Source organism: Lissotriton helveticus, chromosome 3_1 (assembly GCF_964261635.1).
Source record: "Lissotriton helveticus chromosome 3_1, aLisHel1.1, whole genome shotgun sequence".
In the NCBI taxonomy this organism is placed as follows: domain Eukaryota; kingdom Metazoa; phylum Chordata; class Amphibia; order Caudata; family Salamandridae; genus Lissotriton; species Lissotriton helveticus.
In genome coordinates, this window is record NC_136061.1 from 1010018015 (window position 1) to 1010041281 (window position 23267).

Sequence of the window (23267 nt, forward strand, 5' to 3'; positions counted from 1 at the left end):
CCTAACAAAAGGTTCAGGTAAGGAAATCAAATAGCAATAACAAAATCAAAGGAAGAAAATAAGCCTATGTACCAAAACAAATTTCAAAAACACTTATAATTTATTAGACATATTTCAAATATAAAAATTCAGATAAAATCAAAACGCTCAAGGAAAGTGTTGGCAAAACAGAGACAACCAATTTATATACCAAACATGTGGCTGACAAACAGACATTACATATACAGGAGGAACAACAAAACCAAAAATAATGTGTCCTTCACAACTTATGGCCACAAAAAAGCGTCAACGGCGTTTCAACCGCTGGGTAACTGTGCGGTCATCATCAGGACAAACAGTACGTTGAGCGTTTGAGTAGCAATACTTGAGGCAAGCCAATCATAAATTGAAGGGCAGTTTGCAGTAAGTCAAAATTCAATAGAAAGTGAGTCAAATATACCCACAAATGGAATCAGGGAATAGCGTTAAGCTTGCAATCCTGGATATTCCCACAGGAAAATGGAGGTCGAATGAGAACATTTAAATTGAGCCCATCATATGCCCAGTCAATCGACACAAGTTTAAGAATTCCAGGGTCAGTACGTAGCACTGAGAGCTTCTGCTTGAACTAGTCCTTCATGGTTTATGGCTTACACCATTAGCCCGAAAAGTCCAAGTTGAGTTGTACTGCTGTCATTTTGCCGTATACCCCCATTACGGACACAAAGAAATATACAGACAGAATGTCTATTCCGTTTCTGCAGCTGTAAGACAAAATCCTTTTGGTGGCTATGCATGGAGTTGCATCTGAGGGAAACAGTCTGGGGGATATTTACAAGGAACTGGTACAGCGTGGCGCTCAGGCAATTTTGCAGCGCAGCGATGCGTCATTTCAAAAACGCTGAGATGCGCCGTATTTAAAAGAATATGGCGAACTCCTGTGTTTTCCCTTGAACTGGTGCTAACAATACTGCCTAGTGCCATAGCGCAGGGGTGCCTGCATTGCAGGGAATAAAAGGATGTCTATGCTGCAGGGAATGATTATTTATGTGTAGGAAGGGACACCTTCCTGAACATAAACAATCATTAAAGCTGTTTTGCTCTTTCTACGTGTGCTGCAGCATGCAGCACACATAGAAAGAGCAAAAACGAGGAGAAATGAAAGTATTATAACCAATCTAACGCCTACTATTCAGTGGCATTCGTTTTTGGCACTGCCTCAAATATACAAATCCTTGTAAATGTGGCACAGTGTCATAAAGCAAAGGGTGTTGCAATGGAACGCCCACAGCAACACCCATTGCTCGCCCCTTAAACACTGATACCTGCGCAAAAGTGGATGATATTTACAAAGCACGGTTAAGCCACGTAAAGTGGATTAACGTTGTTTTGTAAATATGGAGAAGAGCATTGCGCCACTGGAACGTCTGAAAAAGTGACGCTCCATTGGCACAATCTCCATGTAAATATGCCCCTCTTTTCCTAAAGTAGCCGCAGTCCAACAACAGATGATGGTGGTAAACACACACCAGAGCTCCCACTCAGGGAATACGCAGACGCACACATGGGTGTGACACAAGACTACACAAGAGGGACAGGGAGAATCACATAGTGCCCTCTTTATTTCCCTAACTGGGCTCAGTTATTGGGCTCAGTAAAGTGAATATCCTGGACGGTGGGTAGTGGGTTACCAAGAATGTACTGCATATTGCACTGTGGCTTTGTTTTGATGACTGAATACGTGTATCAATGAAGCATTGGTTCTATGAGCAAATACTACGAACAACAGAATTATGACACCAGAATATTGTGGCAAAGATATTGTCTGCAAAAAAATCGAGGGACTACCAAACTATCAAGACAAAAATATCATTGAACAGAATATTGTCCAAAAAAGGTAAATACATTAACATATCTACATCTCTTTCTCTCTATATATACACCGACGTATATGTAATAAAATACAAAATATTATTACAAATAATTAGTTAATTATAAGTCATACGTCATAAGTCATAGGTTCTTATATAGCGCACGAATCACCAAAAAGGTCTCAAGGCGCTTAGCAGAAGAGACAACAACCCTGAGTTAAGGAAAGTGACACTGGTTAATTAGGGAAGAGCCAAGTTTTCAGACCCTTACGGAAGGCCAAGTGGTTGGAGATGGATGACAAATGAGGGGGCAGTCTATTCCAGAGTAAGGGGGCTATATAAGAAAAGACCCGACAGCCATTTCTCGTGGTTCTGGCCCTAGGTTGAACCAGGAGGCATTTGGAACTGGATCTTAAGACTCTGGAAGGATTATATAGAACCAGTTTCTTTGCTAGATAGGAAGGACCAGTTCCCATTAGAAGCTTGTGGCCAATACTAAGTATCTTGAAGTGGCTTCTTTGGCGCACAGGGAGCCAGTGTAATTCCCTGAGACTAGGCAAGGCTGATGATCTAGGGGGCAGGCCAAGCGCGCTGCGGTATTCTGGACCGTTTGTAACTTGGTCAACAGACACTCATTTATAGAAGCAAACAGGGCATTGCCGTAATCTAAACGACTAATGATGAGCCCCTGAATCAAGGGTTTCCTAGATTCAAGGGGGAGCCATTTAAATATTTTACGCAGCCTGCGCAAGATGCCATAGCAGGTACGAGACACCAGATTGACATGGAACTTCATGGAGAGAGTGGGTTCAATCATGATACCTAGGTCACGAACCACTTCTTTGGGCTCAGGGCAAGATCCCATTTCTTGCGGCCACCAATCTTGTGTCCATATCTGCTTGGCCTTACCAAACAGCATTATTTCAGTCTTTCTGCAATTCGGTTGGAGTTTGTTGGTACTCATCCAGTCCTTAATGGCAATCATACATTTCTGGAATCTGGAACGGGTATCAAGAAAGTGCAAACTGCAGGTAATCAACACCTGAGTATCGTCTGCGTAGGATACTGTAGAAAAGCCATAGGACTTTATTACATTCGCCAGAGGGGTGAGGTAAAGATTAAAAAGCAGGGGACTCAGAATCGACCCCTGGGGAATTCCGACGGAAAGGGGAATCTTACTGGATTCCAGGGTGTCCACCTTTACATAGGTGTATCGGCTGGCCAGATAACTCTCAAACCATGCACGGGCTTTGCCTCTGACACCGATCTCCCACAGTCGTTGGTAAAGAATACTGTGGGAGAAGGTGTCAAAGGCGGCCGATAAATCCTGTAAGATAAGAACAGCAGACTCACCCCGGTCAAGAGAGAGGCGGATATTGTCCACTACCTCCATTACTGCAGTCTCGGTCCCGTGGGCAACCCGGAACCCCGACTGTGAGGGATCGAGAAGACCCTGTTCCTCTATGAATGTTGAAACTCGCTTGTTGACAAGATGCTCCAGTACCTTACCAAAGTAAGGCAAAAGCGAGATCGGCCTGTAATTAGACAGGATGGTAGGGTCACTGTTGTTTTTTTTTTTAAATAGGCTTAATCTGAGCCACCTTCCAACAACTGGGAAACAAGGCGAGATCAAATGAGGCATTAAAAATGTCAGTAAGGGAGCTAATCAGTGATGGAAAGATCTTATTGCACTTACGCGAGACCAAAGAGTCTGTGGGGGAACCAGATTTTACCTTCAGGAGAGTTTCCAACACTTCCGCCGCAGTGGTGGGCTCAAATTCCAGAATGAAAGGGAACTCAGTGTGAACAGGGGTGGAAGGATGGCAGGGAGGGGCCTCTCCGATTTGATGGGTATCTGATTTGGGGGCAGCAAATGTGGAATCGATCGTCTTGATTTTATTATCAAAATAAACTGCAAGTGAGTCAACCCACTGAGCAGTGGGCATAAATGCGGACTGCTCCATCTGCGGGGAGGTGAATTCATTGACTATTTTATATAATTCTTTGCTCGAGTTGGCAGCTTTATTAATCCTTAACGTGAGGTAAGCGGATTTAGCAGCTTTTATGTTTTTTAGGTAGTTTGCATGAACCCGTTTATAGTTCAAACGATTTTCTGATGTTCCAGTCTTTCTCCACAATCTTTCCGCTGATCTACTGGCGGATTTATCCGCTTTGAGTTCAACCGCAAACCAAGGCGATGCTATAGATTTAACCTTGACTATGGTTTCAGGGATAATAGTGTCCAGAGTACCCCTAATAGAACCTTCTAACTGGACTGCGGTTAAGTTGATGTTTGTGATGTGAGGGTTAGGGGGGATAAAAACAGAGGAAAAAGCTTCTGAGGTCAACTTGCGCCAGGGCCGTATTGATTTAGTATCTGAGCGATTAAGAGGTCTAGAGTCAGTTGGTTTGCAAAAGCTAAACTTTACAAGATGATGATCGGTCCACATCATAGGTAATGGGGGCTCACAATTTAGGCTAGAGAGATTGGTAAAAATCAAATCAAGAGTGTGCCCCGCTTGATGTGTGGGTCCGGTGACTCTTTGAGATAGTGAAAGTGTATCTAAGGTTGAGAATAAATGGCAGGTATCTTCATCATGGGCAAGTTCAGCGTGAAAATTAAAATCGCCTATCAAGATAAAATTATCTTTCGCCAATACATGGGAAGCTATAGTGTCAAGAAGAACACTAACAAAATTGGTTTTGTCTCTCGGAGGTCTATAAACAAGGGCTGCCCTTCCCAGTGATGTTTTATTATACATGATGTTGACTATTAGTATTTCAAACATCGGTTTGATGAAAGATTCGAGAAGGGTAATGGAGATGGGAGGTCTGGCCGCCACCACAACACCTCCACCTCTCCTACCTTCTCTATCTTGCCTGATAAGATGGTAATCCTGGGGAAAGGCAGTAACCACATCAGGAGAGGCTAGGCTATGTAACCAGGTTTCGGTGAAGTAACAGATATCAGGCCGCTCCATGTCTAAAAGGCTCCATACCTCAAGGGCATGCTTGGGGATGGATCTAGTATTGAGGTATAGAGCTGATATCTGGATGCATCCTTTGGTCGCATCCGGGTTCATAGGGGCAGAACGAGCCAGGCCAAGTAAGGGCGTAGCGGAGGCAGTGGGTTTACAAGTACTATCCTTCAGTATGTTCTGCACAGCCTGGACTTTACATACATTCGACACATTTCTGGGATTGAGGGCAAATAGTTCTTCTCGAGAGTAGTAGAACATAATGGCTGATAGAGAGGGCTTACCGCTAAACAGCTGAGAAATGGGCAGGGGTGGGGGCGCCAGGCGGCGTCCTGGCGCGGACGGGCGCCGACGGGCTCGCCTTTGGCGCGCCGCTGCGCGCGTCCGCGCTGTGGTGGGGAATATAAAGGAGGAGGGGGCGGGGCAGCTCTGTGACGCAGCTGTGTGTTCCGTTGCTGAGTGTCCCTCCGCAACAACCGGCACAAGCCGTGGCGGACCGGGGACCAGCAGGCGGTACACGAAGGATAAAAGTTAATTGCAGTAGTACTCACTGCGATTTACGGTAAAAATTGAATTTTTTAAAATGAACAAAACATGATGCCACACAAAACACAGCGTGCAATTGAGAACAAAGCCCCGGATTAAAAATGTGTTTTTAGGGTTTTAAATCATTGCCAAACATTAAGATGAAAGCAGTGTCTCTCCCACACAATTTCGCACAGGTCAAAACAGAGCACGTCGACCACCTTACAACAGGGGTGCCGCTCTAGCTGCGCGCGTCCGCGCTGTGGAAGGAAATATGTAGGAGGAAGGGGCGGGGCAGCTCTGTGACGCTGCTGTGTGTTCCGTTGCTGAGTGTCCCTCCGCAACAACCGGCACAAGCCGTGGCGGACCGGGGACCAGCAGGCGGTACACGAAGGATAAAAGTTAATTGCAGTAGTACTCACTGCGATTTACGGTAAAAATTGAATTTTTTAAAATGAACAAAACATGATGCCACACAAAACACAGCGTGCAATTGAGAACAAAGCCCCGGATTAAAAATACCATCAATTTCTATTGATGGTATAATTAAAAATAAATACTATTAATTACAAATACATATATGTATATATATATATACATATATATTCTAAAAAACATAAAAACAATTGTCACACAATTAAAAAATATATTACATTTGAAATATTAACAATAACTTAAAATTGAAAGTTGTCAATCATATATTTTTTTACATGTATGAAACTTAATTAAAAAATAAAAGGAATATACAAAGTGTTTTAATTTTTATCATTATAAATATATATAGGGAAATGGTTTTGTTTTAGCAGCAACGCTGTGTTTACACCAATCAGCGGACTACTATGTTCTGTATAAACTGATCCAGTACTCACTATGAGAAATTGGGACCGATAGGAGACACTTACCCGGTTGGCTAGGAATGGTGCCTGCTGGGAGCTGTGGTCCACCGATGTGGGCTGCTGGCTTGCTCTGATTGTCAACTTGGTCCACCTGGGTTGCCACCAACGGGAGAACAATGTTAATATATTTAAAGCTGATTGCAGGAAACTAGTGCTGTAATGGGCATTTGAAAAAGGTATACCTGCCGAAACACGTCATGCCACAGCTTCAATAAATAGCTTTCCTGGTTTCCCTGCTGTGTCCCTCCGATTTACTTCTCGATGAAGAGATCGTATGTTTCATATTTTGCGCTCTTGCCCCTGGCACGCTGGGGGGACCCGTCCATTACGAGGCCGGAGTCACAAGGACATTGTTGTTGTGAAGGACCCAAGGTATTGGATGAACTCTGGCCCGCCGCATCTGGAGCAAGCAAGACACCGCTACAGCTGCAGACCGTGACTACACGGAGGAACAGGATCACTGGATACATGCGGCTGGGCGTTGGGGGACCAGGGAAATGATTTTGTTTTAGCAGCAACGCTGTGTTTACACCAATCAGCGGACTACTAAGTTCTGTATAAACGGATCCAGTACTCACTATGAGAAATTGGGACCGATAGGAGACACTCACCCGGTTGGCTAGGAATGGTGCCTGCTGGGAATGGTGCCTGCTGGGAGCTGTAAGTCCACCGATGTGGGCTGTTGGCTTGCTCTGATTGTCATCTTGGTCCACCTGGGTTGCCACCAACGGGAGAACGATTTGAATATATTTAAAACTGATTGGAGGAAACAAGTGCTGTAATTGGCATTTGAATAAAGGCATACCTGCCGAAACGAGTCATGCCACAGCTTAAAAAAATAGCTTTCCTGGTTTCCCTGATGTGACCCTCCGATTTACTTCTGGATGAAGGGGTTATAGTTAGGACCTCGTTTCTATTCAAAAAGCGTTTTTTGTTTTGCCAATAACGTTGGCGTCGTTTGACAAATCTTTGCGAAATTTTCAAAACTAATGGCCTGCTCCGGTCAGCTCCTGTCTTGAACGTTTCGGTGTGATTCGTCAAGCGGGGGCGAGAAAAAAATGGGGTCCCAAAACACGTTTTCTCCATGTTAATTTCCGCAGGAACTTTAGACACAGCTATAGCCTGAACTGCTGAACGGAATTAGACCAAATTTCGCAAAAAGGTAGGTCTTGGTCCAGAAAGCGACTTTTCTTTTAAATGGTGTAAATCCATTCAGTAGTTCCTGAGAAATGAAAAAAATAAAACGTTCGATATCTAAGCACCGAGGCGAAGTCGCGACTCCTCCCGAGCACAAGCTTCACTCTCCAAACCAGGAAGTGTTGGCAGACATCATGTGACTCACTAACCGAGTCACAAGAAAATAGTTTAAAAAAAGGTGAAAAACAAGAAAAGGGAGTAGGGTACAAACACCCTGACCCTCTAGGCCTGCTCAGGGGGTCCCACAAGGACCCCCAGGGTCAAAGAAAGCATTTAAAAAAGAATTGTCTGAATCTGGACGAAAAAAATATTTAAAAAATGAAGCGTTGCCTCCTGCGCTCCATTTTATATAAGCCTCCGGGTGGGCCAGGTCTCGGGGGCAATGTGTAATTAATTTGCCGGGTCTGCCACCTCCCCGGTGCTTATTTAATTGTATGCAGGGCTTTAAAAACAAATGCTACGGGGGTCCCAAACCCCCCATGCTGCCCCGGGAACTGCCACGTCCCCGGGGCTTATTTAATTGTATGCGGGGGGCACGTGACCCACCGCAGCCCCAGGGACTGCCAGCTTCCCAAGGCTCTGTTTTTTGTGATTAATAAAAGGGGGGTGGTGATGGACAGAGTATCTGAATTAAGCAGAACACTCCTACCCAGTCAAAAGATCAGGGCTTGATCCATCACCGTTTTTTAGCTCACTGCACCATCCCAGTTCAGAACCTGGCTACATGCAAATTAGTCTGTCCCTGGCCCAGTGCGTCTTTTAGCATTGCACTGGCTCTAGGCCTGGTTAGTCAGAGTCAGTTACCACCAGTACCCGTCAAAAAGTTGGGGGCACAGGATGACTTTGCAACAAGGCCTCTTTCTGCTCCACTATTGGTTCTTTGTGCACGTCTTTTGCTTCTTTCTACACCTTTCTTCGTCTTTCTGGACTTCTGTTGCCTCTTTATGCATTTCTCTTGCTTCTTTGAGCGCATTTCTTCCTCTTTCTGCACATGTCCTACCTCTGTAGGCATAGTTAGACATTAGCATTTAAAAAACCTTCAAAATGTACTTAAAGAAACCACAGGGTTCAGGGATTTTATAGTTAGAAATTAGCATTTAAAAAACTTTAGAAATTCACTGAAAAAAAACACAGGTTTCAGGGACGTTATAGTTAGTTGGATATTTCACTTGTACAAAACCAGAGAATTCGGCCGTTATAGTTAGTTCAGCTAACTTTGACTCGCTCCCCCGCAAAGCACTGCTGATGTCGTCACATATTACATCATTCATGACATGATCAGTGACATCACTGATGACATCATCCATGTGATAATCTTATGCACCTCTTCATACCCTAATATAACCTTTGATACACCCACTCTAAAATACAGACTACCATTTTCGAAACCATAGACACACCAATACCAGTTACTACATACCCACACACTGATTCCTAGGTCTACACACACATCCACTCATTCATCCATACAGTCACTCATACATGCAGTCAACCATCAATACGGCACTATCATATGCATCCATATACCTATACAGACACTCACACACTGCCAATCATCCATAGAGTTACTCACACACCTAGTCAGTCATGCAAAGAATCAATTACATCTCCATTTACTCACCTATACAGTTATACACACACCACCTCACTTATTCAAACAAATACAAACACATACTTACATTCTGATACAATAGGTAATACAAGCAGACACGTATTCATCCAGCCACTCTCACAATCACTCACTCTCACATATAGTCATTTATATACTCCAACACTCACATATACTGCCTTTCACATATATCATTACTCACACATGTACCACTGAGACATCTAAACACTCACCAACACACCCATACATACACTCACCCACCCATACAGCCCTTCACAGATGTACTCTTGAACGCATACACCAAGTGAATCACCCACTCACACATCTATGCACAAACACACACACACCCCCCACCCACCCACACACACTCAGGCCCCCATACAGATACTCAGACAACAAATCAATAACCCATATAGACACTCATGTAGCTATTCACCAACTCATGCAGCCGCTTACACACCAACTGACTAAGGAGTGTTGGGAAACTGCTGCTTTCTTCACTGGTCGTCAGCCCACAACCGCATGAAGAAGTGTCCACAAGGCACGAAACGCTTTGGGTGGACTGTTTACTTTTTCTTGCGATGCACCATGTTGTTGTGTTTGCCTTCAGTCAATAAAAAGAAGCTATACAGATACTCACCTGAGTGCGGTCCTCTCTCAACAGGCAACTCTTTGCTGGATATATATATATATATATATATATATATCAAAACAACACCCCTCCAATGTAGAAAGGCAAGAGGCCACACGGGGGAATCTGTGTCTCCTTCTTCACCGGCGTTGCTCTGTGGCTTGCTGGAGGTCGCGTGGAGCTTTTCTTTGTACATATATATATATATATATATATATATATATATATATCCAAACAACACCCCTCCAATGTAGAAAGGCAAGAGGCCACACGGAGAATCCTGTTAGAGACTTTTAATAGGACAATGCGGCATAATGCATTTCAGTGCTCCAGCATCTTCATCAGATGCACATACAAACACAGTCAAGTTGAACCCACACCTGTGTATACCTCCTGTGGCGCTTCTACAAGCGGATCCCCGTCCTCACCTACACATAAATCAAGCTGCTGCTCGTGTGCTACTTAAAGGTGGACAACCTTGGAGCGACAATTTATACGTGGCCGTCCAGCCGCGGAGTATGCACCTCCCCGTCATCCTTGGGGGTCACAGAAGTGAAACAGCAGCCGTACACGGGATCGAGGACGGGCCCACTTGCGGGGTCCATACAGGACTTGATTATGTGCTTTCCGCACCACACTTCCCATAATACACAGTCTCATTTGAGCCTCCCATTGGTGGGTGTGTCATATGGAAAATGGAGAAGTGGGTTAGCGGTTGCGCACACCGCTTCCGTTAAAGCCCCTGATGAGAAGCATATGGAGCTTCGAAACGCGTCGGGCAGATCCATTACGGAGCGGCATCTACAAGCGGATCCCCGTCCTCACCTATACATAAATCAAGCTGCTGCTCGTGTGCTACTCAAAGGTGGACAACCTTGGAGCGACAATATATATATATATGCATATATATATATATATATATATATATATATATATACTATAAAAATATTTAGTGATAACCTAAAAGGTAAAAATAAATCAACCATATATAACAAAAACATATATCGCACTTAATATAATTATTATAAAAAAATTACATAAACTGCAATACTTTTATTCAAATAATAGAAACTTTGCAAAAAAAATACAAATAATGGCAATCGAAAATAACGAACACTAGCAAAGGTGTTGGATTTCAATTCAGTAAACTTCATAGTGCTGGGAGGCCTTGGACGGTAGCCAGGCGCTATATACGTAAGTCTGAATTGAATAGAAAGGAATGGCATTGCTGTTTGCCACAAATGAGGCCTAGCTCTGTTGGCACTAGGTAATAGATAATCAGCCAAACCAAAATAGATCTTCAGTCTGTTACAAGTGAGGGCTCGCTCTGCTGTATTTTTGAGTGATGGCTAAAGCAGTTGTTAATGGATAGCAGTTTTCTGTGGTAGGTGAGCGGTAGCTGCGTAGCCTGCATCCAGTTAGGAATTGTGCTGTTCTCTGCACTTCAATGGATACATCAACTCACCAAGAAATAGTGATGCTGTCTATGACAAGCAGGGATAGTTTGGCTGTATGCCTTGGGAGACGGAATAAATTAGATCGGCAGGGGGGGGGCTATGTCTGTGACAAGTGATAGATAACTACTATGGGTACATTATCTGCCCCATTGGTGGTGTGTTCACAGGACTCAAGCAAAATATTATATTGGGACAGACAGGCCTTCCTTCTATGGATGTGAAAGCATTTATTTGAAAAGTCAGGACCCCTTGTAATTTGTGAAGGGGGCGAAGTTTTTTTTTAATGTACCCAAAGTTGCAAAGCATTACGATGCTACGGAACTTTCCATTTCTGTACTTGCTGCTCCTTTTCACCACCAGATCACTTTATATGCCCACTGTAAAAAAGAGAAAATCAGAGGGGAGAGTTGAGTTGACTGATAGTTGCCAATGCCTTTTTAGATCTTGCCTACTAGAAAGAGTGAGCTGTTTGCTTACGAAAGACCTATTGTGGATTTACAGTGGGCTCCCACCTGCCTATTGCTTATCATTGGGTGGCTTTATTGTCATGTGTGTTTGCTTGCTTGTTTATTCCTCCCCTGGAGCATCGCCTCTTTAAAATGCTTCTGGTTGGCTAACTTGTATCGTTCCACTGTTCCCATTTAGGGAACTGCTTTTTTTTCATTCATCTCTCCAAGAGAGTGCATGTGGTTTCTAGCTCTCTCCTCCACTGTGTTCTGCCCCCCCTCCCTCCCAGGTTGTTTTTTAAAGCAGAGTAAATGGGATATGTTTGCTGTGGTATGGCTGAAGAGCAGACGTTTAATTGTTGTTTTTGTTTAATCGCCTGCCTTCCACATATTGCATGAATGTACAAGCATTAGCACAAAAAGGCTTTTATGGCACTGGCGCAGGACCATATGCTGCTCTCACTCACCTGGTTCTTGAGGCACAAGGTTTACTCAACATGACCGTGCTCCTGGAGGCCCATATACCTGCCCCCTGGACTACCACAGAGGACAAATGGCTAAATGCTGTGGGAAGTTTTTTTATGCCTTGGGAAATGTTTTCCTTTACATTCTGACTCTTCCTTATTCTTTCTTTTTAGTTTGTGTTCAGTTTCCTGAGTGAGGAGTATTGGAAAAATAATTCATGCCATTTATAAAGAATGGGAACATTGAATTCAGTATACAGTCTGGAAATACCAAAAGATGTGTGTAGAGTCCTCAAGTTATGTATATATGTTCCCTTTCTCTTTGTAACTAGCTCCTCAGCCGGTGTTAGTGTTCCGTGTAGAATGCTGGTGTGAGTGACATGAGGGGAATGCTTGGGTGCCTGGTGTGTGAGTGTGGTCAGTTGGAAGGCTGCTCTTGGTGGGGCCTGCTGTAACTTCTACCTATCATCTTAATACCCTTAACTCGGCTATGTCTTCTATGTCACCTGAACACGTGGAGCCAGCCCACTACAATGTGTTTCCTTTTCCTCCACTCCTTTGAAAAATTCTGTGATTTTACTTTTTTTTTTAAACAATACTTAACACACCAAGATTGGCAAGCTAACAATTCAGCACTCACATTATAAACGCAAGACCGATTGGCTTTGCCAACGCTTGTCCCTTACGAAAGTGAACAGTTGGGAGGACACGGATAGCAGAGTTTGTTGGGGGTGGGACCTGGCACTCTGTGAACCCAGGGTGACCTATTTAGCGCTACCTGGCCATAAGCTGATTGATTGTAAACTGCTGGCTTGGCTGCTCTGGTGAGCTTGATTTGTGTAGGCCCAAAGTAGGGCCTATGCCGGACCAGGGATGTAGAAGCACTAGCAGTGCAATAAGTCATGGTAGAGACTGCAGCTCACATAATTCTGATTGTTTCACCCCTTCATTCCTGGAAAACCAGAAACCAGTAGCAGCAAAGTGACAGTTTCCATGGCAAAGGGTGCATACATACACACACACACACACTAAACACAGATGCAGTGAGAAAATTATGGAAATAAAAAGAGGATTTGAAAACCATCAAGACAATGGTGTTTGTGAAAACGAAAATATTACTAACAACAGGAAATGTGATACGAATGCTTGCGTCAATGCTTCATAATCACTTCCAAATATTTAAGAGCTTGTTTACGCCATCATTATAGGAAGCTCAGACAACTATCAGTCTGACATGTGCCTCTAGACTCTTGACGTAATCAGTGGTCGTTGCAGGATATTCAATGAGATTCTTGGCAGAGTGGGAGTTGGGTTTTGGAATCTTACTGGAGGTATGACGAATAGAATTCGAGGCACATCATGTGACTGGAGTTAGAGCCTCGTCACTGAGGTGAAGTGCATAGAGTGGTTAGGGTTTTTCCTCACCCCTTACATTTCTAGGAAAAGTGAGTGAATTGTGTTAGGGCCTCCTCACTGAATTGTTGTTTGAGTTTCTAATCACAGTAAGTGGCCTGGCTTTGGGCCTCATCCTAAAGGCAGGTACGGCTTGTGTTATGGGTGAGCTGTGCCCAGGCCCAGGGCACCAGCCTTTGGACGGACGCACTGACCTGTCTCTATAAAGCATTCTCCCGCTGACATGGCTCCAGTAATTCTGCCTAAACTGGGTTTAATCTTGTTTTACTAACATGCTACAGACACCATGTTTAACACCCACAATTCCCCTCCCATCTCTTGGCTCACCCCCCACTCCCTCACCACACCCTCCCCCATGTTCAGACCCGGTTTACCTCACCTCCAAAACCACCACTTGTCACCAGTGTGAAGGAAGTACGATGTGGGTGATTACGGAGAATTGGGGAGGAGCAGAAATGTTTGTGCTCAAAAGGCCTGTCACTGATGTGAGCTAGCAACTGACCTGTGAATCGAAAAGGGAAGCCCCATGCTGCTTCATGCATTAGTTACTAGCAGCAGCCTGGGCGCCAAATGTTGTTTCTGACAAGGAAGCTATCTTAGCAAAGGCCAGCTCTGCTAAAGATGTGGCTTGTCTGTCTAATGACTAAAGTTTGGGTCCTGTCCTAACGGTGCGGCTTGAGTTTCTAGTAACAGGGAGGTCTTTCACTGGGTCTTTCATTGAGGGATGGCCCCAGTCGTTAGCCATAGCACGGACCTGGGGTTTCAGCCTCATCGTTGTAGGGTACTTGAGTTTCTAGTTTCATTGAGTGGCTGTGGCCATATAGGTAGCTTGAGTTTCAGGCAGAGAGAGTGACTGAGGTTTGAGGGTGACCATTGAGGGTTGATTTGATATTCTGGGCACAGTGAGCCTTGGACGGGTTGTTTTACTGCTGGTTCTCTCGTGCTCTAGCTACTATATAATGAGGGAAATCCAGGTCAGGGCCAGTGTCTGTAAACTGTAGAAGTGCTGCTTCATAAAAAAAACTCCAACACATGTTTTGTTCTCTGTAAAATATCGTCAGTGCATAGCCTGTGGTGCATTTCATGTGCACATGCCAGCAAATATGTGTGGGCTGCAGTGCATGTGGCATGAATTCAAAGTACACCTCTGAGAGGATTCAGAGAGAGCTGCTTCTCCCAGAACGCTCTCGGGGCAAAGCTGAGCTGTCACTTGCAAACGGACACCTCATCGCGGGATGTAGGTCAATCCATCGGTGGCAAACATACTCTTTACCCGCCCATAAAAGTCTTTGTTCGGTCCCACGGAAACTTTGTCAAAATCGGAGGACGAGTGTAGGTGAGAAATGAGGAGAGAGAAAATTACCCAACTCTTTCTCGTGCCTTAAGCCCTAACCACGTTTTTATGAGGAAGATAAAAATGGGATTTATCTCTTAGTTTGACCCCTTGCCCTAAAATGGCGACTCTGGGAACGTAGTTTCACTGAGGTGTGTGTGCTGTGTATTGGAACCGTTCTGCTGGCCAGGTACGGAAGCGCTTTCCAAGAAATAACAATAAGTAAATATATTGGTTTCCAATATAAGCAGGAGCAGAAATGACGTCATTAGTGCTTTCAGTTTGTGGGAGCAAATCACTAAGCGTCTCACACTCCCCCCTGAGAGCTCAAACCTGATGCAGGCCTGGCGTGGGCAGGGCGGGCACGGTACTGTAGGCACAGGTCAGCCATTGTTCCTTGTTTGACATGCATCTTCATGCCAGGCACACATCGCGACATCTTAATCCGGGGGCTGAGCTCTCACTGAGGCTTTGGTGTTTTGTACGGGCGCTTGTTGGGCCAGTTGGAATCAAAGGCCAGAATGCTAATGTGGGGACGCGCTGTGATCCGGCCGCTCTTATGTCTGCTCTGAACTCCCAGTGACCCTTCCTTCCGCCGAGGCCTGCAGAGGGACAGGGACCCTCCTGCAGACGCAGCTGGGCAACATCTAGTTGTCATCTTACCTCGAAAAGTAAATGTACCACGGAGGAACGCGTCACCCACCAACCTATGTCTCAATAACGACTGGGAACCCAGAGGCCCGGAGGATCGGCCTCTAGGAACTGTCAGCTGGGAGGGGAAAATGAACAGAGCGCGTCGCCCACCTCGTTGAAAAAATAAGCATATATTATATAAACCTCTTGATCACAGAACTTGTTTCCTCAGCCCAGGTGAGGAGAAGAATTTACTGCACTCTTACCTGTTTGTTTACAAACTATATTAAGTGGATTCCTTTTTCTGGCACCCTGGACACACCTTAGTGCACACACCCGTGGGTGTGAGGCTCGCACGGTACACCCCTAGACACGGACTTTCTTAGTGAAGATGCCAACGCTTACACACCTCGCTACTCGCATTTAGCGTCCATTCTTAGAGACGTGGGCCTCTTACCGGACGATGGTAAGGACAGCGGGCTCACACAGTACACGCCTTCATGTCTAGGCGCTCACATTGTACACCCTGTCCAGTCCTGCGGAGAAGGTTCACGCTGTGCGATTCCAGGGCCGTGAGGTTCATACTGTACCAATCTAGTGACGCGAGGCTCCGCTGGCACAGTCATGAGAACACGAGGCCAACACTGTAGCATCCTGCAGCGGCCAGAAGCAGCTCACACTGTGCCAGCATGCTCGTGGGGATTATACAGTGACAAGGAGTGCGTGCGAAGGCCCCTGCACAAGTCTACGCACTTGAGGGTCACACAGAACAACTTAAGTGGGGACGGGCTTATCCTATATAATCATGTGGACATAGGCCACATGGGGTACAATATAGGGGCATACTATTCAAACATGTGGAAATGCAATTCAGTTGTACAATACGGCATGCAGAAGTGATTAAATGTACTGTTTTAACGCGAGTTTTCCTGTGAGGCACAGAAGGGAGACTTTCTTGGTGTACTGGAAGAGTCCACCCCCCCCCCCCCCAACAGACAATGGGGTAGTTGTCGGTGTTGATGCTTATCAAAGGAGGGCGGAGTTGTCATATCAAAGGCACTCGGGCACTACCGGAGGTCATTGTAAATGTGTCAAACCCTGAACCCTTTGAAATGGCAGCAGCTCACCCAGGAGCCTCAGTGGTGTCAGCCAGCAGGTAATTAGCATGAGGTTGTTAAGGGCAGATGGTCACGGGGATAAGAAGAACATTGGCTTGAACAAACTTTTTTCTAATTCGCAGTTTTCATTTTACTTTAGGGCAACATCTAGTTCATTTCTTGTATTAGGATTTGGAAACTTACATTTAAATACACATTTTCTTCCACGGAACATGCCTCGAGTGCTATACTTTCTGATAAAAATGACATTATCTTTGCACTTTTGCAAGTCTGTAGTTTCTTGAAGGTGGACATTGGGTAACATGGGCTTATCAGAAAGATATACTGTGATAAGGACCCTTGGTGTGGGCTTGCATCAGTGGGTTCCTTGGGCCTTTGCAAAATATTCGACTCGCATTGTAGTTAAGGTAAAACATAGTATGTTCTAAAGACACCCGAGTCATGGCTGCTATCTCAGTGCAGACACCCCAAAAAGTAGAGACCAGTGAATTCTCGGCACATCCGGTTGAATCCTCCAACCCTTTAAACCGCCCCAAAAACGTAATAGTGTATTATATGGGGCCTGGCTGCAACGCCCCCTCCCCTACCCGAAACCATTATAAGCCCAAAAGTGGCAATGTATTTATAAGGTCAACCCGGGAGAAATCTAATCCTGGCTGCAAAGTTCAGGCCCTTTAACATTGCCAAAAGTTAATGCAGTATAAGGACAGCCCGGTGAACGCTGCATCTGTCTGCTGAAGCCCCACCCTTTGCACCCCATGCTTCCTTCAAGAGTGTTTGAAATGTCGTCTTGGAATGTTGTGCCCTTCCGAGCCCGGTTCCTGTTTTGCTTCTCTTTGAGACCTGTCACCCCCTGAACCAGGCTGAATAAAGCATCCACGTGTTCCCTTTGTCCCGGCTAATCCTTTGTGATTCTTGACTTTGAAAGTGGCCATTCTTGGAGCCCCAGACTACCCTATTTGATGAGCAGTTGCCCTTTTTCAGGGGTAAAGTGACCGTACGCGACAACTCAGCTTCCAAAATCACATCCTCACAGGTCAGTACTATACAAAATCCAGGAGGTTTAGCTGTTACTCTGAATATTCCCACTCTCCGGAAAAACAAACGCGTCACTGTGCAAAGTAAAGAATTTCCGTTATATAGATCTAAACATTATTGCAAGTATATCCATTCAGGAAACAGCCTTTGAAAGAATTCGTTTTAGATGAATTTTCGAGCACACCAGGCGAAACTTGTACAAACTCTAGAGCATCGACTTGTAGCAAATATTTATTTATTCGTTACTTCTTTATAAAAAAACAAATAATTAATTACATTCCCTTGCATAAAGGAATAATTCTGGACATGACGGGCGATCTATTTATCGTGTACAAAATATATACTAACAATTCCAGCTTTGTGTGCTATGGAACACCCTTGTTTGTAACGAAAAAACATATCGGTAACCTGAATGTGGACTCATCTGTGCATATGGTGTGCATTATTCCTACAATGTAAATAAAGGCAATCATCATAATCTATAGTGCAAATGACGTAATTGTATACGCATCGAACTGACTGTGCTAACCTCACACAGTCTCTTTGGTTTGATTAAAAGGGACGATTCCCATATCCTGCCAACAAACCACAAGATAAAACAACTTGTTGATGTCAGGTGACCTTTAACCCCTGAAAAGAACAAGTCACATCCAAGTATACATAGAATTCTTAACTGGAGTCGGAAATTAAAGAGTCCCTGTCTTTCCAACCGCACCAGCCACTGATTATCAAACAATAAATAACATTAAACATATTGGTCAAGCAGCATTTCTCAACAGACACTGGCACGTGTCTGCAGCAAGGCAATACATAGTTACTCGCGTTGCATAGTCGAGCACGAGAATTCGTCAAAAGTGAAGTTTATCAGTGCAGTCTCATCCCATTCACTAGCTTCTGGATGAGCAAAGCTGACACGTCCTTCCGGGTCGCACGAGCCTCCTCAGAGTCCCCGTACGCACAGCGCGTAGGCGTCACTTCCTGTCCCGGCGTTTGTCCCAATCACAATCCGAGCCCCTCCGCGGGGACTGGGCAGGGTTTGGGGCTCCCTGAGCCGGGCTCGGACTTGTCGCCCGCTCTCCCGGGCTTGTGTCCCCCCGCCAGGGCCCCCTGGCCGGGCCTGGTGGGCGAGATGCCCTCTTTGTCGCGCTTCTTCTGCTTCATCCTCCGGTTCTGGAACCAGATCTTGACCTGAGTGTCGTTGAGCTGCAGGGAGCTGGCGATCTCCAGGCGCCGGGCCCGGGTCAGGTACTTGTTGAAGTGGAACTCCTTCTCCAGCTCGGTCAGCTGCTTGGTGCTGAAGTTTGTGCGCATGGTGCCGGCAGGGCCGAAGAGCCCGTACTCGGCCGCCGTGTCTGTGAGGAGGAGGAAGGGACAGTCAAGTCAGTACGGTTGTATGGAAACGGTGCAAGAGACAGCAACAGAGCGGCATGTGAAGCGAGGCCGAGAAGTACAATGAGCACAGGACAGTATTTGGAGAAAACAACAGATATAGCCCGGGGCGAGTATTTATATTCTAGCTGTCACTTTCCCTAGTGACAGCGGAAGTGCGCCTAGACATCACAAATCGCAACAATAGCATCATATATCAATTGGGAGTTCCACCTGCCTCGGAACATGCACATCATATCGAGGATGCACTTTAAGGCAAACTTTAACTAAAAAAGTGATCAAACAGTGCAATAAAGTACTAGTGGCAGGCAAGCGCATACAGTTAACTTTGTTCTCCTGACCCCACGCAATTCTCCTTATAATGTAGAACATGCCAGCTGGACTTTTGAGAGACAAAAGAGAGTTTTGCGTAGAAAAAGGTAACGTTATTTGTATACTGGCGATGACATTTTTAGAAGGAGAAAGCATGTTAGGACAGCGGGGGACCACGATCATTTCTGGTTAGGAGCCCACTCACTGGACAGGGAGGAGCGTTGTAATTAATCTTTTTATGTAATTTTATGTCTCATAATTTTCTCAGTTAATGTGTCGTGATTCATTCTCCTTGTAAAGAGGGAAGATGTGTTGTAAACTACTTGCATTTGTGTCTCTCTATGACCTTTCCTACTCTATGCCCTTTACACCTATTCCAGAATACTGATGGCTCTGCCTCAATTTGGAATTCTAGGAGGGTCAGTTAGAGCTTGGCCAGCAGGCGTTGGGTTGTCTGTCTTTGCTCTCCGGAATAAAATTACCTTCAACTATAAAGAAAGTGTCTGCAGTTACTTACAACAGCGCGCAAACAAGTTTGTGAAGACTCACGTTTCTTGGGAGGGTTCCTCTTGACTTTCATCCACTCGAAGGTGCTGACGGCCTGGGCCCCGTGGGCGGGGGTGTGCGGCCGGGGGTAGGAGCCGGGGGATGGGGAGAAGCTCTGGAAGGGGCCTGGGTACAGCTCGGGCTGCTCGGCGGCACAGGGCTGGAAGGACGCCTGCTCCCCGTACCTGTACTCGGACTGCGCGCCGAAGAGGTACGGGGCAGCGCCGGGGTAGTGGCCGCCGCTCTCCTCGGCCGCCGGGTGGTAGAGCTCGGGCCCCGAGGGCAGGAAGGGGTAGTCCGCGGGCTCCTGCGGGCTCTCCAGGCTGTACGGCGGGCCATGGCCGGTCAGAGTGCCCGCGTATGCGGGCTCCGGCCCCGGGTAGAGCGCGCGCGGGCCCCCGGCGCGGCAGAGCCGCGGGGAGAAGGCCAGCGCCTCCCCGCAGTACTCCAGGTAGGAAGTCATGGATGCGCGGCGCTCACCTGCCCCGCTCTCTCGGCGCTGCCATTGCTCTGCGAGCGCCGAGGGCTGATATAGCGGAGGCGGGGCCGGTGGGCTGGGGTGCACCAATCAGTGGGCGCTGAGCAGACCCCCTGGGATGGGAGCTGCTCCAGGGAAACTTTGCCCCAGGAGCCAGGAAGCCTTAGACTGACCCAGCCGCGGCGCACTCCCCGCTGTAGCACATCAGAGCATCTCTCCAGGCAAGGAGGGGCTGTGGCTGAAGACATCAGCTCAGCCCTCTCGTCCATGACACAGCCAGAAGACCCCCTAAGAACAGAGTGCACTGTATCCTGACACGCTGGAAAAGTCACGCAGATGCAGCAAAGTAACTGGTGCACAGACTGTGAACTGGTGCAAAATGGTGCATGTGTGCGAAGTGGGGCAAAAAGATGAGGGGGGGGCGGAGAGGAAATGGATGCACAGCGGTTCAGGGGATTGCCGTGGGGCACACATATGTGGGGAGTGAAGTGGAGCATAGAGATACAGAGGGTGATACTAGTGATACCGGATAAGGAACTGGTACACGGAGGCGCAGGGAGTGATTGGTCCACAGAGGTGCAGAGGACGTATTGTTGACAAGTGCGGATGTATGCCCAGCTCACGAAGGTACATTGAAACTAACCGATGCAGGGAATGTTACTGTCTGGCGTAGAAATGTCAATTGGTGTACAGATCACACACTGCAACAGTGTGCTCCGCGGGCCCGGGATAGTTAAGTGTTGTACTACAGAGATGTGACCTGGGGCGGGGGTAAGCCGGTTGCTGGGGTACACTGATGCAGGAGAGTGAACTGGTCCACGGGAGAGGGGGGACTTCACTCATGCACAGACTTGCAGACGAGTGAACCTATGAATCGTTTCAGATGCAGGGGAGATAACTGGTGCCCGGTGGTGCATGGGAGTGAGAATGCACACAAAGGTGCAGGTGAGGGGTCTGAAGCACGTGACTGTAAGGGAGTGAACAGGAGTGCGGGAGGCCGAACTTATTCCAGAGGAGTGCAGGGTAGTGAAAGGTGCCTAAAGGTGATAGAGCTGGTGCAGAGGGGTGCGCTTGATTAAACTGATGCGCAGGGGAGGGTTTCGGCAGTGCACATGTTGGTTGCATCATCATCCTCAGGCCTAGGCAGGGGTGGAAGGCTTCACTTTCTGCTGTCCTAATATTTTTCCAGCCAGCCTGCGCACGTGAACACCAGGGATTCCAAGTGCCCCTTATTTGGAGGGTCATAGCCCCCATTTTACTCTAATCTTCCACCTACTCTGACGGGGTGGGTGCCGGTCCAGGTGCAGGAGCCTCAGAGGCTGACCTCAGAACGGATGCCCTAAGACCACGTCACGCCGGAGGCTCCAACAATTGGGAACTCTCGTCCTCTACAGGAATCCCCCTGGAGCCTTCTGCTTATCACGTGCCAGGCCCGAGGCGCCACGGGCACCTCACATGCGGGCCTAAACGTGCTTATCTTTGCATTTCAAATGTAAAGCCTACACAGGCCTTGCGTGTTGTGACAGCACCGGACACGTTCCTTCACCCACGCCCCAAGTCACTTCACGAATTCCTGGATTGCACACGAGACAATTACCCCAAATTCAGCCATCTTGTTTTCTGTGCCCGATGCAACTCCGACAGCACCAAGAAAGAGCATCTCATTCGCCGTTCTTTTCCCGGCCATAGGTCGACAAACTACATATTTATCGGAAAATCTCGGGCCTTAATTTGACATTTGTGTTGCTGGTTGCTTGCCAGCCCTCTCCTCTGATAACCCCAACTCAATTTGCCAATGACACACGATCACTACTTTGTATTCTTCACTCATCCAGAGTTCTGATTGCTCAACCACGATGCGCCTCTGTGCTTCAGATAGGCCTCTAACAGAAGACATGGCCCTTTGCTACTCCCGCCGCAAGGTGCAAAAGGTCAGTGTGTGCCCCAGCGGTGCGTGGGAAGACTTTCTGAAAAGGAAACAGCGCCCACAGCCGTGTCACCAGGCTCTGGTGGCAGCACGGGGCTTGCTTGCATCAGCATGCCTCCTCTCCATGTTCTTGCCTCCTTGCGCGGGTTTTTAGAGTTTAATCATTTACAATCCTAAGCACATCTGAGCTCTCTCCGTCCTGGCTGCAGTTAATGGATCTCTCTCTCATCATACAGTAAGTGCTGCTCCTTAGTAAGTCTGGACAGACAGTGCTAATGGGCAGAGGCGCTCCCCTGACAATGCCGCTTCTGTTTATGCTTAGTTGGGAGAGTGATGAAGAGAAGGGTAAAGGGTGCAGAGGAGGAGGGACAGAGCAAAGGAAGATGGGCAGAGAGTGGGAGAGTGATGAAGAGAAGGGTAAAGGATGCAGAGGAGGGAAAGAGCAAAGGAAGATGGACAGAGGGAGGGAGAGTGAGAGAGCGACAAAGGGAGTGGTAGATCAGGAAGAGATCTTGAGGAAAAGGGAGGGAGGGGGTGGGTGTGTCAAGAGAAGGAGATAGGGGGAAATGAGGAAGAGCAGGACAATTGGGAGGTGTGCGTGGAGGGAGAGATGGTGTATGGGGGAAGGCACATATACATGTAGAGGGGCACGGAGGAGGTGCGTGAGTGAGGAGGGAAAGGGAGCGGGACAGGATGAGATGCTGAAAAAGGGAAATGGAGGAAGCAATGGGGGGACAGGTATAAGTGGAGGAAAAGCAAACAAATATGAGGAGGAGACATATGGGGCAAGGGACTGAGAAAAAGAGTGAGGGGCAAATAGTGTTTGATAAGATGAGAGGAAAGGGGTTATTTTTGTGGTTTCTTATAGCGCTCACCAAGTCATTGTTAACGTCAAAGCGCTACATATAGCATGTACAATAACACTTTGGGATGTCAAAGAGATACAAACAATACATTACTATATGACAATACACATTCTGCATGTACAAACATTTTGCTATACTGAGTCCCAGTAGGTAACATGGTC

The 23267-nt window shown here is 46.6% G+C and overlaps 1 protein-coding gene and 1 long non-coding RNA gene across 2 annotated transcripts in view; one reads left to right on the plus strand and one right to left on the minus strand.

The window, feature by feature from the left end:
* Positions 1 to 17807: 17807 nt before the first annotated feature.
* On the minus strand, positions 17808 to 20369 carry HOXD1 (homeobox D1). Its single transcript, XM_078683828.1, has 2 exons — positions 19839 to 20369; positions 17808 to 18940 (listed from the first exon to the last, which is right to left on the minus strand). The coding sequence occupies exons 1-2, from the start codon at positions 20296 to 20298 to the stop codon at positions 18588 to 18590; spliced, it is 813 nt and encodes a 270-aa protein (XP_078539954.1). The 5' UTR covers positions 20299 to 20369; the 3' UTR covers positions 17808 to 18587.
* LOC144824843 (uncharacterized) overlaps positions 18744 to 23267 on the plus strand; it is a 30224-nt gene continuing 25700 nt past the window's right edge. The window contains exon 1 of the long non-coding RNA XR_013609146.1: positions 18744 to 18833. This is a non-coding gene — a long non-coding RNA (uncharacterized LOC144824843). The remainder of the gene's footprint in view (positions 18834 to 23267) is intronic.